This window comes from Papilio xuthus, unplaced genomic scaffold (genome assembly GCF_000836235.2).
Source record: "Papilio xuthus unplaced genomic scaffold, Pxut_1.1 DF827542.1, whole genome shotgun sequence".
Lineage (NCBI taxonomy): Eukaryota > Metazoa > Arthropoda > Insecta > Lepidoptera > Papilionidae > Papilio > Papilio xuthus.
In genome coordinates, this window is record NW_013531107.1 from 4,539,864 (window position 1) to 4,559,019 (window position 19,156).

The window sequence follows — 19,156 nt, forward strand, 5'->3', positions numbered from 1 at the left end:
AATCTACATGTTTCGTTGTAAAATTTTATATAATATTGTTGTGTTGTACAAAATAAGTTTATAATAAAAAATAGTATTTTGTTATTTTAGAGTATTATTTATTATAGATGATTGAAAATTTCCAAGGGAGATATAGGTAAGAAAGATTTAAAACAAACTTCAAATAAAAACACACTTTATTCAATCCAATCATCAACTCAAACAAAAATCAAATCATTAAGGACAAGGGCAGGAGTCTAGCGGCTTTTCGGCGACATTTTCCAGATCCTTAGGGCAGTAGCACTGATCTTCCGAAAGCCTGGGCGATTGTGTCGGCGAGTAGATATCCAGCGTGTTACTTATCGTCTCCAACTTGTCACTAAGGTGTGGATACTCCTTGCTCAGTGTTGCCACTATATTCTTCAGACTTTCATTAAGCGCTTTAGCCTGAGTATACTCTGCGATGACTGCCGCTTTAGGTTTCTTCACGCGTAGTATTTGACGTTTAACCGCCGTCGCCAATTCACTGCCCAGACGCTGACTACGTACCACTCTTTCGAGTAACTGAAAAAAAATAAGTTTGAAATTACACAGACCACACTCTCTATTTGGCAATATTTCTCGCTCCTCACAATTTTGCAATAAAAATGATACATAAACAGTTGTTCTTTCGTTTTTGCCTTCCATAAAATATTATATCCAACTCATATCTAACGGTCATGATAACGTCTATCCATCTCTTTCGCTCTTGTCGACACGGCATGTTCTGTCTCACTCACCCACTGCTTCTGTCGCTCTGTGTCGCGGCAGTCACGCAGCAGTGCGGCGACGTGCTCCTCCAGCTGCGAGTTGAGGGCGGCTGTGTCGACTGTCTCACGTCGCAACCGACACAGCTCGTTCTCCAAGTACTCCATATTGGCCTGCGCTTCCTTCAGCTCCTGGAAACAAAGCTATACATTAGTCTAAACATCCAAAACTCACGATAGTGGTATATGACAATGAAATTAATTTGATATCTAGCCTTGTTGAGCCTGGTGGCGTCTGCTCTGGCGAGGCGCAGCTTGTGGTAGTGTGCGGAGCGCGATTGCTGCGTCCCCCCGTGCGCCTTCTCAAGCGCGGCGGCGGCACGTCCCTTGTCGGCGGCAGTCTCGCGCCGCGTCACGTACAGCGCCAGGTCTTCAGACAACTTCTCCCCGGTGCGGCGCAGCTGGTCACGACGCACCTGGGAGTAAACATAACATAAAATTGTAGTAGCATTTACAATTCATCCCTCTAGATGTATTCCCTTCTTTGTTAACATGAATATTATAAAAATATATACAATCAGCGGAACATAATATTATTGTACGAAGTTACCTCCATTCTATGTATTTCAGTTTTCATCTGACCGATTTCCCCCTCCGCCGCCTTCGAGCTTTGAATGTTTCGTTTGAGCTCGACAGCGAGAATGCCCTGAAAATATATCACTAGTAAAAATAAACTTTGACTACTAGTACACTTTTCGTATACATATAAAAATTGTACTTTTAATAAGAAAAAACATTAGTATAGTCAGCAGCAAATGTGTAATATTAATATTCAACTGTTACTGGAATTTCAATCGAATAACTGTTACCTTTCTCTGCCAGATCAAAGCCTCTCTCTGAACTCTGTCCAAGTCTTGTGTCAGATTTATCTTCTCTTTTTCAAGCGCTTCTATATCTTCCTCTAATTCGATGATTTCAGATTCTGCATCCTGAAAAGAAATAAACACACTACCGATAAAAAAATCACGTTTGATCATACAAGACCATAGACTGCAAAGACATTCAATTTGTGAAGACAAATTTGCGAATAAGGAGAAAAGACACACACACACATAATGACAGATCATGATTGTAGCCATTGATGACGTCATGGTTCGCGTACCTTTAGATTGGCAGTGTACTCGTGGGTGAGCGCTGCGTGCGCGCGCTGTGCGTCCTCGTTGCGCTCGGTGGCGTCCTTGCGCGTGCGCTCCGCCACCTCGAGCCGGCCGCGCAACATGCGCAGCGAGCGCTCCACGGCCGCGCGCTCGCCCGCAATGCGCTCGCACTCCGCCTGGATGCGCATCGTCTTCTCATCGCAGATTTGGATCTCTGCAATGTTAATTCCCTTTACAACAGCATACGCATATGTTTCAAAGGCATACCCAGCCGATAATCAAGGCTTTTTATGCTAAAAGTGCTTATTAGCTAGGGATTGGAAGAAACTGACAAGTAGTACATATTTTATAGTTTTTCGATTCTCTAGAGGGGGACAGCTGCACCCATTGCCACCCTGAACTAGCGACGCCCATGTCATGTATACATAAATAGATTTGTTATGCTAAATTTACAGTTAGATATCTGATTGCGACAGGAAGCTTTCTGCAGTGATACAAGGGATAGTAAGCTTTATGATATTCCCATAAAGTACACAATTAGAACTAACGTTTATTGATGAGGTTCATATCGGCGAGTATCTTGTGATGGTGCGCGGCGAGCTTGACGACGTGTCCTTGCAGACGCAGCCAGTCATGCTGTGCGCGCTCGGTGCGCTCCCGTAACTCGCGGATCTGCTGCTCCAGCTCCTGGATGCGACGCTCCTGCGGCGACTTCATCTGCACGTGTGTACAACAGCCACAGATGTACAATAAAAAATAAAGCATATTTTGTTATCTCTACCTCATTTTGAAAAAAAAGGGACAGTGGAGTGGAATACATATAACCGTTAAAAAACCCACCCATTAAATAAGTATATTGTTTTTTAACCGTGTGTTTCTGAGACCAAAATCCCCATTTAAAATATATTGCTATCTCAGTTTTTTCAATGGTAACGACATAGATGAAGATATGTTGTATTCAGAGATTTAGATCTTAGAGACCATACAGACTAAATACATACGTCAAACACTTCTTTAAGCGCTATATATTTCTTCATCATGATATCAAGTTCCCGCTGCTTGCGCGTGAGCAGCAGCGTCTTGCGGTCGTACTTCTCCTGCAATAGCTCTATCTCTTTCTCTCTCGCGGCCACCTTGTTCATGCACTCTTCTAACACGCGCTTGTTGTGCGCCTGTCTGCTTCGGTGCATCTCGATGTCCAACACAATCTTAGCGTGTTGGTTCTCCATTCCTGTTAGTGTCATCTCCTAAAACAAGTATACAAATTTTGATTATTAGTACACTAATAAAGAAATCCATAGCACATCTGAGTATATTATAAAGGATTAATCTTGTTAAAAAAAACAAAAAGAAACATCGTGATGCAACCTGCACATCTCTGAGAAGTAATTCAAAAGATATGTGTGATGTCAACCAACACGCACTTGGCCAGCGTGGCTGACTATGGCCTAATCACCCTTAACTTAGGGTAGGCTCCGAGCCTCTTAGTGGGGACGTATAGTGAGCTGATGATGATGATGATGAATCTTGATTAAATTAATAGTCCATAGAACTTATTTTTTCAATACTATCTGTAAGTTAAACGTACTTGTTTTCTAGACATTTCTCTCATCTTCTTAATACCGTTGGCCATTGCCTCGACCGCCTTGTCGTTCAGCAGGCACTCTTGAAGATTTGATAATATTTCGTTCTCCAATTTTAATTTCAGTTCAGTCTTGTGTTGTAAATCCTTTTCGGTGGTTCTTAATATGTTCTTCATTGTTTGGTTCTCCTGTATAACGATTAACAAACATAAATATACTGAAACTAAACATAAATATTTTGAATAAGAAACAATAAAAAAAGCCTATAAATGCAAAAGACTGTAATCTAAAGAAACCTCGCTCTTCAAAAGTAGTCAAGCTATATCTACAGGTGGAACAAAAATTAAATTATTTTTTTTTAACAAACAAAAAACAAGACAATGTTACCGATTTCACAAGTTCCTGGTCCCTCTCTGTCATCTCTATGGACTCTGTGATGTCGGCTATTTGAGTTTGCAATGCATCGCGGCGCACCTCTTCAAATTCCACTGCAAACATACTTATGTATGTCACTGACAAATCACGGAATCCGCCAATTTGTAATTTGCGAAAAATAAACGAACGAACATATCGAACGAATTCATTCACAAATTGAATTATATTTCGACAACTAGTAAAATTGATTCTAAAGGTTTCTCAAAGTATCAAGTTGGTCTTGTAATTTTTTTTATGAATAACTCACAATATTTGGATGCTGAGGCGATGTCGTAGTTGATCTTGTCCTTGTTCATTGCAATCTCCTTGCTCCTGTTCATCTCTTCTATTGCGACCTTCTTCGATATCTCCAAGTTGTTTAGTAACGTACGATAATTTTCTTGTAGCGATCTTAAAAATTGATCAAATAAAGAAATATTATAATGACAATGACTTTATTTACGTACTGAGATTGTACGCAAATATTTTCGTATATATCTCACTAACGGGCAGAAGCAATTGTTGAGAACCAACAAATCCTCATAGAATATGTGAGGTCTACATTTCGACACCAAGGAAACCACATCAAGACTTTCATTTTAATAGTGACCTAGTGGAAAAAGGGTTTTAATCTTTATCAATACTTATACTTTACTTGTAATCATCCCGCACGGAGTCATACACTCTGTCTCGCTGTTGTATATTCACCAGCACCGAGTTCCACAGACTGACCAGCCGACGTTTGTCAAGTTCCAAGTCTTCCAACTCCGCCGCGTATGCTGTCACCTGGGAATATTAGTTAAATGGCTAAGATTATGGACTAGCCAATACAACAAGATTAAGACCTGTCAACTTCTGCCACAGTATTGTAGGCCGTTAAAAACAATTCAAAACTTTTTTTTGGGAAATATGAATTGGCCAACTATAACTTCTTTACAATGAAAGGCATCCATATAGGTTTTTATCACATTGATTGCGTAACGGTAGATGAAAACCTTATCGTTAACTTGTTCCATCTCGGCATTCTTAATTTCCATCTGCTTCTGGAACAGCTCCAGCTTGGATTCTAACTTCCACACCTCATTGCTCAGGTTGTAGATAATCATATCCTGAAAAAGAAATAAATACCCAAAAGTTATCCTTGGGTAAGCAATGTTAAAAAGCAATCTGGGAGTCTGTCTCAATCTCTCACCAGTTGTCTCTTTTCATCCGCTAGAGCTTTCTTCTCTGTCTTCATCTTCTCCGACATTCGCTGGTTGACCGTCAGATCTGACTCCGTCTCGTCTCTCCAGGCCTCCAGTTGCCGGCAGAGTGTGGTCAGAGCCTCTAGCTCCTCTGTAGCCTCCCGCTCTAAAATACGACGTAACCAAAGACGTCAGCCACGTGAAACCGACGTTAGAAAAGTTTAAACAAAGTGAACTATATCACAAAAACTTTACGGACGTAATATTATACGTTATTGGCATTTTGGAGACGTAAATTAATAAATACTTACCTTGTACAGCATTTGAGTCCAACTTTTGACGAGCCTGTTTATATTTTTCAGTGGAAACGCGAACTCGTTCTTCGGAAGCTAAACGCTCTGCTCTTTTCGCCGCCAACGTTTGTTCGTATTCTTCTATAAGGGCCTATGACAGTATTATTAAAGATAAATTTATAGTAAATTAAAATTTCCTGGTGCTTATAAAAATTTAGTATTATTTTGCCAAGTGAATTTCTGTTACGAGTATGTAGAATATATAAATGTTTAAAAATCACACATACTCTTTGAGCATTGGTATCGTGGTCATCACGGTAGATTGTCTCAAGGTCCTTATCGTACGCATCTTTGCTTTGTTTTAGTTCGTCTTTCTGAAAATAAAAACATTTGTTTGCAGTGCATTATATTGTCATAACTTTCAACTGCCGAAACACTCATTCTCCTTGAAAAAAATGAGATGATAATATTTCTTCATACGATAGTTTAGAAGTGGATGTGTATGTCTCTTACCAGTCTTTGTATTTCGTCAGCGGCAATTTGATTTTCCTTTTCCAGGAACCGTTTCAATGTTTCCTGGAATTTCTGCATGAGGGGATGCGTGGCCTCCAGCACGGCGGGCATCGCGCCCATTACGCGTTTGCTACGCCATCTAGTATAGGTTAATTATACAATTCATTGTTCTAGCCCTTGGTATACGATTAACTTCCATTATGTCGTTTTTAGCAAGATATTGCCTTCATTTATTTATAAATCAAAACAACTTTATTTACATATTATACTTTTGAGCGATCATATATTGACGTTCACTCAGTTCGTAGTCGACAGCATTGTACAGTCCGTGGATGCTATACCATAGTTTCTTAGTTACGATTTTAAAGATATTAGATTGGCACGTCAAAATTAACTCTTATTTTATCATTTGTGATTACTGACTCATCGAAAGCTTCCCGGCCGGCCCTGTTGCAGCGGCACTGGTCCACAGGACAGCGACAACACGCGCACTCCTCCTCCGTCGCCGGCGGGACCGTGTCGTAGCACTCGCACACCGGGGACTGACGAATACATTTACGTGTTATGACAAATACTCGCATTAGACCAGAAGTTGTCTAAAGCCTAGTCACTTTTAGACATAAGGTAGTCACAGAGTTCAGAGTATGACCTGACGACGACGAAAAAATTTAACAAATATGGTGACATGAATACGTATGGTGTACCTTATTCTTTACCATTGCTTTAGTAATAAAATTATATCTTAAACATCGTAGGTATTGCCTAATAGTCCTGATATATCTTATATTTTGTATAGGTGCATGCAACATGGTCAGATCTTCGTTTTTTTTTGAGGGGGCAAGCGAACAAACGGTCACCAGAATTTGCTAAAATAACCTTCATATTTTAAAATTGCATTGTTACAGAAGTTTGCTTCCTGATGTGTAAAGTTTGCATATAATCATTGAAACTGCTTTTAAAAATACTAACCTCTCGATAAACCATTTGCTCGTTTCTGTATTGCAAGCAATGTTCTTCGTGCACCACGATATCATGGTCGTCCCTCGGACAGACGCAGCTAGGCAGCACGGGCGGCGCCTGCTCGGGCTCCTTCATACACTTGTCGCATTCCATACTTAACACCGATGGTTTCAATGAGCTTCGTAACAAAATATCTCCAAATCTTCTCTGCGTTGTAAAGCTACTCCAAATATAAAAAGCGTTGTTATCGGTTGCTAGGCAACAGTTGACATGACAGTTTTATTTTTTGGATAAGCTTTGTTTTATTTTAACATGGTTATTTTTTTTTAATAAATCTCAAAAATATAAGCGTTGATCTTCTTATATATATAAAAGAAAATCGTGTTAGATTCAAGAACGGTTTTACCGATATGGCTGAAAATTGGTGAAGAGGTAGCTTAGAGCCAGGAGACGGATACGGAGGAGATTATTTTTTTTTCGAATTTATGCCTTAAAGAACTGCTTTTTATTTAACTTACTAATATTATAAATGCGAATGTTTAGATGGATGTGATGTGGATGGATGGGCTACACTAATTAAATTTTTTTACATATCAGCGGACGGAATCGCTGGCGACACCTAGTATAATTATAAAATAAATTTGAAATTAGTAATGTTCGTTGGAAAATTTTAATGTAGGAAGATCTTAAATCGCCACAATGATCACAGTCTACTGCAACAATTTATTATCATATCTGTAATTTCATTCAAATGTCTTCAAATTACATGTTGCATATTTATTTGCGTCTCGTCTCGAAGGCTGGTCGTCATAACTGTGTTTTTAAAACTCGCTCAGATTGACGTTGGCATCATTAACCGTGGGTTTCTGAATTCGAAATCCACATTTAAAACATATGTTTTCTGTTATATCTCTGTTTTGTCTAACAACATTGATGACGATATGTTTTACACAGAGATTTTGCTCTCACAAACCAAGGGTTACTCATGTTACTTAGCGATTGTTTCGAGAAAATTAGTCACATAACATCCAACGGTCCCTTAATTTGCGCAGTGTTAAAATCTAGAGCAGTGGTTCCCAAACTTATTTTGTCCACTGCCCACTTTGAGAATAAATATTTTTTTGGCGCCCCCATATTAGAGTTTAAGCAATCTTTTAATTTGTATTAGTTGATGTTTAGAAGTTGTTGTTGAGAGTCGAGAGCTCATGCAGTCAATGTCTAAGAGGCCTCCTAGCTAAATAAAATTACAAATCACCCCCCAGGCCTCTACACAACGCCCCCATTTTCTTTCTGGGTCTCTTACCGCCCCCTTGAGACCGGCAGCGCCCACAAGGGGGCGTTATCGCCCACTTTGGGAAAGACTGATCTAGAGGTATAAAATAATGGGTAAATAAAAATGATTTCAATACATCTTAGCATTTATTTTTGTGTAATGTCGAATACAAATCGCAATTTTCATATCAAATATTTAAAAAAAAATGCTATCAATTAGCATTAATAATAATTGTACATCACTAAAAACGTAAGCAAATTGGACGCGGTACATCGTAACTCGAAGGCGTCTGATTGGTTAATACTTAGAAAAAATAATGCAGGCACGTTCAACTTAATAACTAATATAATTAAATCCAAACACAAATTGTGATGAAAGACGCAAATTATTTCTTGCCGAATACTGTTTTTTTTTTAAATATTATATGGCATTTTTATTGTTATACATCCAGCTGCCTTTAAAAAATACAAAATAAACAAAATAGTTTTTTTTAATAATATTAATATAATAAAGTCTAAAATAAAAAAGAGCTAAAATATTGCAAAAATCTCCACTCATTTTTTAATTAAACACAGATAAAATAAGGCTAAAATATACAAAATATGAAATGACGTAATTCTCAATTTAAAATTAAAATTGACAATGCCATGGAAATACTAAATGCTAGATAATAAAAAAAATACTAAATTATTTGTCGTTACTAATTTACCTACAATAAAGTTTTTCTTTACTATTAAAAAAAAAGAAATAAATAGGCACGTCACATTCACGAAGAATGTTCAAAGTTTTTTTTACAATAGAATTCAACTGCCGTGAAACCCGTCTTTAAATATTTGTTATCTTAATTTTCTCAGAGAGAATGAAAGGGATGCATAATGCATAAAAATATCACCGCAGTGGAGTTCTACCGTTATAATCTTAATACATTAATTTCACAATGTAACTTACCTTAATTATAAAAACAAACCACAATCAAATTGCAGTACTGTCATAAAAAAAACTGCTATGGCTTTAATTTTTTGTACTGAATTAAAAATATTCTAATAAAAACTTTTTCCTCGGTCTTAAGTACGAATAATGATTTTTATAAAGAATAAAAAAATTGTAATTTTTTTTTAATAATTCAAGGACACAATTGTGTAAAAATATCAAACTATAAAATGCATAATCTCTTATAAATTAACTTAAAACAGAAAATGTACAAGTGATAATAAAATTATTACTAACAATAAAAAATATTAAAAAATCGTGTGACCAATCGGTATTAAAAATGATTTTCGTAAGAAAAAAAAAGGATAGCATTTAAAATAATATTCAATCTATATATTTAAATATTCAAAGCTCTGGGCAGTATTTTTAGCTGTTTTAGTATTGAAATGTTTTGCGCACAATAATTATCTAATAATTCGATGACATTAGACATCTTAAAAACAATATTTATTATGAACATGATTCTATAGTCAATGTTAAAGTCAAATATAAAATCGATATTTTGTATCGGATACAATAAAAAATGTGTGTACATACGAGTATAGGCGTTTTTGTATTTGGGGGCGTGTGTTATCGTGTTGGGGGCGTATGTTTTCGTGTTGGGGGCGTGTCCTAATGCGTCTCGGTGGGTGTTGGTGTGGGGGGCACTGGCACGGCGAGCGGCGACCTCTGGCGGTCAAACATCTCGAGGATCAGCTTGGGGTCTGTTCCTGCCGGCACCGTTATCGTTCCCGTCTACAGAGAACGGCTCATGAGTACCAACGTACATTCTTGCCTGCGGCATTGCGTGACGGTCGATCGCTTTCTATTAAACCAAGTTTACTTTATCTTTGTTCTATAATCTTCGTTTCCATGACAACACGAACGAACGTCACAACACTGCGCAGTTATTCAGTTAGTATATGACGGGTATGTTAGCTTTTTATGGATGCATGCAAGGCAATACGCCGAGCGTTGAAAAAGTACCACGCTATGAAAAGAGTTACATTTTCAATAAAACTAAAATCTTTTTTTTAGGAGCAACCTGAAATCCTATAGTACATTTAATCGACGGAGGAGGGGATGCACGGAAAAAGAATATTTCCCCTTCCCATGCATCCTCTTATCCGGAAAATGCACTTTTATCAGCATTTTACTAAGCAATATGAATCTTTTAGGTGATGGAATATGTTTATGTAACTCTTGTCACGAGTGGTATCAGGATGTATAGGAAAGCAAAGTGTGGGGTACCTCAATACGCGTGATGACTCCCTCCTCGCGACTGTGCTCTAGGACTACAAACAAAAACACAAAGCGCCCGTCAAACATACAAACAAACAATAAACATATAAACGGTATAAAGCGTTATCTGATTATAATATACTATATGATTTTATATAATTTTGTTTATCGCATATAGATATAGCAAAATAATAAAAGATTAATTTCTTACTAACTATAGTATAAAAGATCATTTAGATATATATAGATGACCTTAATAACCTTGTCTGTATGTTGCTTTTTACATATGTTTTTAAAAAGTAGCTCGTGAAACGTCTAAAGCCAGCTAAGCCTAGAAGTATATAAGCATTGTACGTACATATATTCATATTTTAAAAAGCAAATTTGTTTCAAATACTTTATTTACTAAGATAAAATATTGTTTTTATAATACACTAGTTGTCTCCTACGATTTCTTCCGTGAGAAATTATAAAATACTTAATAAGTAGCCTATGTCTTCCAGATTGTTCCTGAGATACGCGAGCCATCCATCCATCCATACAAAATTCCCATTTATAATATTAGTAATACATTCAAGATTATTTAGGTATCATTCGGTGTTGTCAAAATATAGGTGTCTCTAATCTGATAAATGAGTCGTAAAAATGTGTTTCTAAATTTAACATTCGTATTCATGCGAGGATTTTACTGTAATTTCCTAATTAATATCTACCTCGTTAGATGGCATATAATATATAACATGAAGTCAGCTAAAAATATATATAAATAGCAAGAGTGAATATTGCTAAGCTTTTTGTAATTAATAGGAGATTTTCAAATTCAAAATTTACATTAAAAATATTTAATTAGATATGTTAATAATCTGTGTGTTTAAGTTAAAAGTTTAATGTGTTTTAAAAATGTTACTTACTATTTTCTTTGGTCGTATTGTTTGTTGTTGTGGTTGTTGTTGTCGCGTCTGCATTGCCGTCGTTGATTGTCGTCCTTGTTGTAGTCTTCACCACCAAGGAACTTGTGTTCACTTGCGAATTCTGTTGAGTTTTATTGCATTAAAAAGCCATCAGGCTATACACGTAGTATTTTGTGCCTATTCGATTTCCACCATATTGATGCTGATGTTAGCAATTGCGTTGGTGTGAATTACATGAACAAATAATATAGATACTAGCTGTCGCCCGCGACTCCGACCGCAGGGAATTAAAAAAAATATTTAGTAGCCTATGTGTTCTTCCAGATTATGCTCTATATCTATGAAATTTCATCATGATCCGTTGAGCAGTTCCGGAGATACCTTCAAACAAATATCCATCCATCCATCCATAATATAACAGTAAAAAGCACTTCACACTATCGCTTGGTAGTCTAAACATTCAGTTAGATTACTTTCGTTAAAAAACCTTGGGCCACTAAGCTATTTCTTAAAACAAATATCCCTTTTCCGTTGAGACAATACCAGAGGTATAATACGGAGTAGGGTAAGGGACCTCGTTTACCCTGTAAGACATAATATCGTTACCTGCAAGTTGATGTTGAGCTCTGTGGGGTCAGCGTTGGTGTGGTCACGCACAGAGTCCACCGTGATGTCCCCCGACGCAGCCGTCACGTCGTGCACCGTCTCCGCTGTCTCCTCCTGTAAGTCACGTCATAATTAAATTTCGTTAATATCTAAATCCATACATAGTAATGTACGTGTTTGTGACGTGACGTGACGTGTACGAACACACGCACGCATTTGCGTACACGTGTACGCACGTATACGCATCAATACGGAACTAAGTTTTTGCTAAGTCAATTGTGATGTGATAGTCTTATTATTTTTGCTTGTATGTTTTTTTCTCTTTTCTCTCTTGGCTTTCAAACGAAGTGACAAGTAACTGACAAGCTGATAAGAATATTTGGACTTGGAATGAGGATCAGGAAAGCTTGTATGTTATTTGCCTAGTTATTAGTATTGTAAAAAGAGCAATTTGGTTGCTTTATTGTTCCTTTTTAGGAGATTAAGAAATACCTTGTGTTCACCGTTGGTTAGCGGCGTATCCTCGGCGGGTCCTCGCAGCGCGGCCGCCCATGGCGCCAGCAGGATGTGGCATTGAGCTATCGTTACCTGACAAATTTAAAACAATATTAATATAAAAAATTAAAGAATCACGGAAGTACGAAAATTTGACCTCTGCAATTTTAGTGTCTGGAAAATATTATTGTGGTTACCTTAGTAGCAGACAACGTAATCCTCTGCAGTTCAGAGGACGAGTGCAAGTAGAGAGCTTCGCCACGCTTCGAGAAGCATAGACTTGAAATGCCGCTGAGAATAATAACAATAAAACGAATTTTTAGCTTATCAAAGTGTGAAATATAAAAGTTATTAATGTTATGGTCATACAAATATTACCCTAGGTTTGCATTTAAATAACTCCGAACTCTAGTCTGATTTTAAAAAGTCCTTCACCAATAAATAGCTATTTTATTAGAGACTTACATAACGTATCATATCTTTAATCCATACAACTATGCATAGCAATTTTACTTATTAATATTATAAATGTGAATGTTTAGATGTATGTTTGTTAGAAGGTATCTGTAGAATGGCTGTATATATAGTCTGGAAGAAGATGGGACGAAGTCGGGGGCGAGAGGTAGTAAGCATTACTTGATGTCCTCCTTGCGCACGGCGGCGGCGTTGAGCTGTCTGCGCAGCTCGGGGCTGAGCACGAGGCAGTCGCCCAGGTTGGTGAGGCACAGCAAGCACCACTCGCGGTGTCTCTCACCGCCCGCCACACATTCGAACCACGCGAACGCTGTACGACGCACCTGCAGCAAATATCACCTTCTAATACTATTTTTACCACTTGGTTTGTGCGGTGTTGTGCGTGTGTATGTGTACGTGTGTATGTGTACGTGTGTATATGTGCGTGTGTATGTGTGTATATGTGCGTGTGTATGTGTACGTGTGTATGTGTACGTGTGTATATGTGCGTGTGTATGTGTACGTGTGTATATGTGCGTGTGTATGTGTACGTGTGTATATGTGCGTGTGTGTGTACGTGTGTATATGCGCGTGTAGATTTACTTAGTGCCCATAAGTTTCCGATACAGCGAATTGTGTGTGAGATGTTTTTCTTACATTGACATTATAACTTGTAGTTTTAAATTTTACAGTATCCTTTAAAAATATATCATTGTAATATTTTTATTTATCTCACTTTACTCTAATCTTCAACCCCAACTTAGGGTAGGCTCCGAGCCCCTTTTGTGGGGAAACATAGTGAGCTGATGATGGAGAGATTAATCTATGGCCACAATCTTGATGTTAAGCGAAACGTATGAGACGACGTATCTATGGAGAGTGTATATATATTTACCCTGGCACCCTCGTGCGCAGTGAGCTTGTACTTGTTGTGGGGCTTGAGCGACGGCAACGTGAACACCTTGAACTGCTCCTCCGAGGTGATGAGCACCCGGTGCGTGCCCGCCTCCGGCAGCGCCGACACGCCGCGCTCCACCTGCACACAACGCTCTCACTTAATACAGACCAAACATGTAATTTACCGCAATCTACAAATAAAATGCTAAATGAAAGGCTTTAATTTTTTTTCCATTAATCTAAAGAAATAAAAGAAAAAATTCCATTAAATTTAAACTTTTCTAATGAAGCTAAGTTTTTACACACTGCAATACTTTTAAAATTAAAAAAAAAATTGCCCTCAAAGTAAAACCTACTAAGAATATAATATTATACGTAACTACTTTTATCTGTTTTTTTTTTAATTAGGAAATTTTATGCTACGACCCCTGGAAAACACAAATTGTGGTAATAAATATATAAACTATCCAACTTAAGATACCCTTATACAACTCCAAGAATGATTACAAATAAAATGAGTCGTCAAAATCAGTTCAATCGTATGTTTCTAGATAATCATATTTATTAGTCGGGTAAACATATTGTTATCCTACTCTTACACATTGCAAAAAACAGAGATAGCAATATATTTTGTTACCTCTAAAGGATCTGGCAGCGGCACTGACGCTCCGTCTAACACTGTGATGCCAATAACAGGGGCTCTGTGTTTCAGTTGGATTTCCTTTGCTAATTGACACGTCACCTGCAAAAGAAAAGATAGAAAAATAATATAAAAACAACGTAATTTCATGATTTTTTTTATTTAAACAAGAAAAAACTTCTACAGATTTTTGGTCCGTAATTTTTTGCACGTATTCCTTATGCAAAAGTGATTTTGTGAATAATGACTTTCATGATTTAAAACCTTGTATAATATGCGAAAAATAATTAGGCTTGAAAAATATATGTAAATACATACGGGTTCTTCTTTCCGTTTGTTTGTGTTGGGTACGTTTAGTGTGAAGGCGTACACAGTGCCGTTGTTGGTGCCCGCCCACAGCGTCGGCGTTGAATTTTGTGCTGCACACGAGAATATCACAAATTTAATTTATTTAAACATGCAATATACAGGATATACATCGTTATGATTAATATTGTTAAGGAAAGACGATTTAAAGTGTATTTTATCATTATTTTTTTCTTAACTTCTCTTTGTTTTTACTTTTATATTATAAAGTGGCAAACGAACAAGCAACCACTCCAATAGATTGAAATAGCGAAACGACCCACCGAAAGACAATATTTCCCCTTCCTAAGCGTTACTTCCCTCAAATCCACTTTCTCTTTCCTACCTACCAACCTACCAAGAGAAGTAAAATCAGGCCCCTAGCACACACTCATCAGACTGTACTTGGAACTGACTACCATTTGATGCGTGTCTTCTGTGTGGTGATGCTATTGCTCCGGGCGATACTTACTATTGATAAGGAATGTCCTCGCGAAGTACAGACAGCGCACAATGGAGCCTGACGCGCCATCGTTAGAGCGCGCCTCCACCGCCCGCTCTACTGGTTTCACCTCTGCATCTGTTTCCGATATCTTGTCCGCTGGTTTCTTTGCCGCTGGCTACATAACAACAAAAACAACACTAATTAATATTACAGTAAAACTTAGAGAAGTTTAATGGTCACTTAAACGGTCCCCTGGAGATTTTTCATACAAAATCCGTAAACATTCATTCAGTACAAATCTAAACTAAGCGTTTAAATAACCATGAAACGATTCTGTGGCAGAATTTGTATCTAAATTTGTTTGCTATCTGTACACATTTTGTATATTCTATTAAATTGTACGGATAGCATTCAAATAAAGAAAAAAGCGGGCAAATTGCTTGTATTTACTTTTTTCGTTGTTTGTTCCAATGTCTGACTGTATTATAAAGCGGCGTATTGCGAAGCTCTATTAATCCAACAAAGAGAAAGCCTATAAAAGCTTCAAATGCGATGGAAGCGAATCCAATGGGCCGGTGTCCGCCAAATCTTGAAGTGCAAATAAAAACGCACAAATGTGCAAATTGCTGCTTTAAATCAAAAGAAAACGGTTGATTTTGCATTGATCTATAATAGATCGATGGTAGCAAAGCTCTTTTACACTAACTATAGACTGGACTCAGGTAAAGGCAAAGTAAACGTACACTATCGTCTAGTGTTGAGGGTACTTGTGAAGAAGAGTCAGAATAACTGCTGAGGTCGCTGTCGAGTCCGGACTTTGGATGGCGGAGGAAAAAACGTTTATGTTAAGACTATCGCTTCTATAAAATATTATACGTTGAGATGTTAGGGGCGTGGCTTACTTGTGACTGGGAGGTGGGGCTCGAGGATGTATTCTGCCGCCGCTGCGACCTTCCTTTTCTTAGACGTCGGAACGATTCTCGGAGGGATTTTTTGAAGGATTTCCGTCTCGATATTGGCGTGTCTCCGGCGCCAGAATAATCTGCGAAAAAAAATTGATACTAACATTTTTATACTATGTAGAATCTTCTTCGTCATTACAGTCTTGTCAGACTGGTCGTGGATATCATACCTATCATACTAGAATCTATATATATAAAAACCAATTGCTGTTCGCTAGTCTCGCTAAAACTCAAGAACGTCTGAACGGATTTATCTTATGTTGGTCTTGCAATGGTTGTGGAGGTCTGGGGAAGGTTTAAAAGGTGAGAAAATTGCCGAAAACTAATTAAGTCTTTTTTTCATTCCACGCGGACGGGGTCGCGGACAACAGCTACTAGTAGAATAAATATAGCGATAAAATTAGATATCACAATTTATTTATCCAGAATAGAGTTAAGAAATTCCTATAGTATTTAGATGACATGGTACCGTGTGGGTTGAGGGTGCAGCGGTGCAGCAGCGGGGTGGCGGTGATCGCGTCCAGCAGCGCGAGGCCGTGGGCGGTGCCGGCGCAGACCACGCCCCACTCCCACTGCGCCGCCAGCGCCGTGATGCCCGCCGGTGGCGACAGCTGCGCCACCGCGCTTGCCTGCGTACATACATCGTTACATCTCACATTTTGAAGATATATACAAATCCCTCACCTCGGGGGCGATCGTTTATTATCCTGTTTATGTTCTGAACAAACATGTTACATAGAGCGAGACACAAAGAAGTTGGTTGGAACTCTTGGTTGAAAAATATTAAATTTAATCCAAACAATTATTTCAAAACTAAATGTATACACTTAGTGTACTGATTTTGTAGGGTTCTGTACCTCGGAAGGAAAAAAGCGGAATCCTTATAGGATCACTTTGTTGTCCTTCCGTTTGTCGGTCTGGCAAGTTTCTTTTTTATATGGAATAAGCCGGCGCTTGACCACGATCCCCCTGATGTTAATGATGTCATCGAAATTACGCAGTAACTTAGTAAATACCTATTCACTCTCCTCTTAAAGGCCCTTACGTACTTGAACGGAAATCTGATGCCGTTAAGCTCCAATCCTTTTGAATACCATAACATACCTGGTATCCTTGTGGGAAGGTGTGAGTGCCAGCGCGGAGTGTTAACTGGTCGTGCCCCTTCCACACGAAGCCGTCCCGGTCTGACACGATGTTCACTGACATCGACTGAAAAATATATACAAACATAAGTCAAATGACTTACTCTGACAAAATTATCTGTGACGTGGCAAAAATTGGAACTACAATCTCCATATTTAAATATCAAGCAATAATAGCGTCGCTAATTTATGGATAACTTTGGTTATGATATTATCTTACTAATATTACTTAATACTATAAATGCGAACGTTTGGATGGATGGATGATTGAAGGAATCTCCAAAACGGCTTCATGGATTTCGCTAAAATTTGGCATTGATGACATAGGCTACTAATTAAGGTTTTTTTTTAATTTCGCGCGAACAAAGTCGCGTTCGACAGCTAGTTTCATAATAATCATTCAAATTACAAACTTTAACTTCAGCAGTGCTGGGGGTCGTCTTGAGGCTGGCTACGATAATGTGTCCGGCCGCTCCACCGATCGTAAGCATACCCGATAAGGGACAAAGGATGACCTATAAAATAAAAAGGAGTTAAAGATATTTCTTCATATATTCCTTTCCTTAAAAGAACGCTATATCAGAAGGCAAGAACATATATAACGTTTTTGGCCAATTTGGTAAATCTTACTAATATTATAAATGCGAATGTTTAGATGGATGGATGTTTGTTTGAAGGTATCTCCGGAACGAGTTAACGGATCACGATAAAATTTGGCATGGATGTAGAACATAGTTTGGAAAAACACAAAGGCTAATATAAAAGTTATTTTAAATTCCGCTCGGACAGAGTCGCGAGTAACAGGTAGTTGAATAATAAATCTAGATTTTAGACTCACTCGTTTAACGCCTAGTCTCGGATCATCGCTGTAGGGATCAAATGTACCGACACGTCGGAAAGGCGGCCATTCCTCCTCGTCGTTTTGACTGTCATTGTTCTCGCCTATATCTTCACCGCTATATAAAAACAATAAATATATAATGTAACTTATTTAATTTATTAATATTTTAATCTTTAGTTAAAATGTTAACTATTTCCGTTTATTTTTAATTCAAAGATTTATAGCATATCCTTTAGATCTCTTCACTTAAATTAGAAGTAATTTTCTTCTTCTGCTTTTTATTAATATCGGGTAGAAGTTTTTTTTTATATTTTTTTGTGCAATGTGCAAGTGAATTTATTAGCTATGTGTTCGTATGTTATTATTTTAATATACTAACGTATATCGTGTGTTAACCACAGGCTTTCTTGCTGTATTTGTTTAGTTGATTTTCAAATGGTTTAAATTTAATTGTCATTATATTGTGCTTATTAGTCAGATTTTCTAGCATTTTTAAAATTTATTATGTTATACAAATTTTATTCCACCAATGTTTAGTTTAACAATTTTAATGCAGTAACATTATGAACTAAATTTCGTATTCACTTCACCGAGCTTAACTAAGTCCCTCTATTGGCATAATGAGTAAACAGCTTTTTTTCATTACGTTTACTACGTATTATAAAGTTTTTAACACAGATTATATAATAATATACACATAATACTAATGTTAGACAAAAATACATAAGCTTTATTTATAAATTGAATAGATACTTTATTATTTTTCTTACATAAAAAAGGCAAACAAACAAAAAATATAGCAACACTGAACATGAACTGTCACTGTCATTTTCTAGGACAATACTAAATAATTTTTGTCTTTATATCATTAACACGACTATATATAAGATACTACCGTAATCAGCCTAAGTGTAGATTTACTAAAACTACACTTAGGGTCTCTGAGTACGGCAGATAGATATGTAAATGCACAACAAAACATAATCTGCAACAAACAGTTGTTAGCATAAAGCACTGGACATGCTTACAGAAACCGTTGTTTACCTCGTCCTCGATCGTTTCAGTCCGCTTTGAAGCGTCGCAAGCGAGAAGCAAAAGGTCAATGG

At 37.5% G+C, this 19,156-nt stretch overlaps 2 protein-coding genes across 7 annotated transcripts in view; both read right to left on the reverse strand.

The window, feature by feature from the left end:
* Positions 1–153: 153 nt before the first annotated feature.
* On the reverse strand, positions 154–7,080 carry l(2)41Ab (lethal (2) 41Ab). Its single transcript, XM_013314129.1, has 19 exons — positions 6,839–7,080; positions 6,293–6,411; positions 5,870–6,008; positions 5,644–5,730; positions 5,375–5,507; positions 5,072–5,229; positions 4,875–4,988; positions 4,535–4,665; positions 4,148–4,290; positions 3,853–3,953; positions 3,471–3,653; positions 2,884–3,129; positions 2,431–2,599; positions 1,888–2,096; positions 1,595–1,714; positions 1,336–1,431; positions 1,001–1,201; positions 759–917; positions 154–543 (listed from the first exon to the last, which is right to left on the reverse strand). The coding sequence occupies exons 1-19, from the start codon at positions 6,980–6,982 to the stop codon at positions 217–219; spliced, it is 2,979 nt and encodes a 992-aa protein (XP_013169583.1). The 5' UTR covers positions 6,983–7,080; the 3' UTR covers positions 154–216.
* Positions 7,081–9,386: 2,306 nt separating this feature from the next.
* l(2)gl (LLGL domain-containing protein l(2)gl) overlaps positions 9,387–19,156 on the reverse strand; it is a 31,876-nt gene continuing 22,106 nt past the window's right edge. For 3 of the 6 annotated variants that reach the window (XM_013313911.1, XM_013313912.1, XM_013313910.1), the window contains exons 11-27: positions 19,095–19,118; positions 18,048–18,165; positions 17,623–17,724; positions 17,172–17,276; positions 16,537–16,696; positions 16,008–16,147; positions 15,133–15,280; positions 14,634–14,734; positions 14,313–14,417; positions 13,674–13,814; positions 12,962–13,122; positions 12,523–12,616; positions 12,323–12,418; positions 11,831–11,944; positions 11,225–11,345; positions 10,323–10,366; positions 9,388–9,827 (exon numbers count right to left, since the gene is read on the reverse strand). In XM_013313911.1, the coding sequence (XP_013169365.1) occupies positions 9,705–9,827; positions 10,323–10,366; positions 11,225–11,345; positions 11,831–11,944; positions 12,323–12,418; positions 12,523–12,616; positions 12,962–13,122; positions 13,674–13,814; positions 14,313–14,417; positions 14,634–14,734; positions 15,133–15,280; positions 16,008–16,147; positions 16,537–16,696; positions 17,172–17,276; positions 17,623–17,724; positions 18,048–18,165; positions 19,095–19,118 (1,897 nt within the window). In that variant the 3' untranslated portion in view covers positions 9,388–9,704. Of the gene's footprint in view, positions 9,898–10,322; positions 10,367–11,224; positions 11,346–11,830; positions 11,945–12,322; positions 12,419–12,522; positions 12,617–12,961; positions 13,123–13,673; positions 13,815–14,312; positions 14,418–14,633; positions 14,735–15,132; positions 15,281–16,007; positions 16,148–16,536; positions 16,697–17,171; positions 17,277–17,622; positions 17,725–18,047; positions 18,166–19,094; positions 19,119–19,156 lie in introns of all 6 variants that reach the window. The other 3 variants (XM_013313914.1, XM_013313913.1, XM_013313915.1) reach the window with 3 other exon arrangements.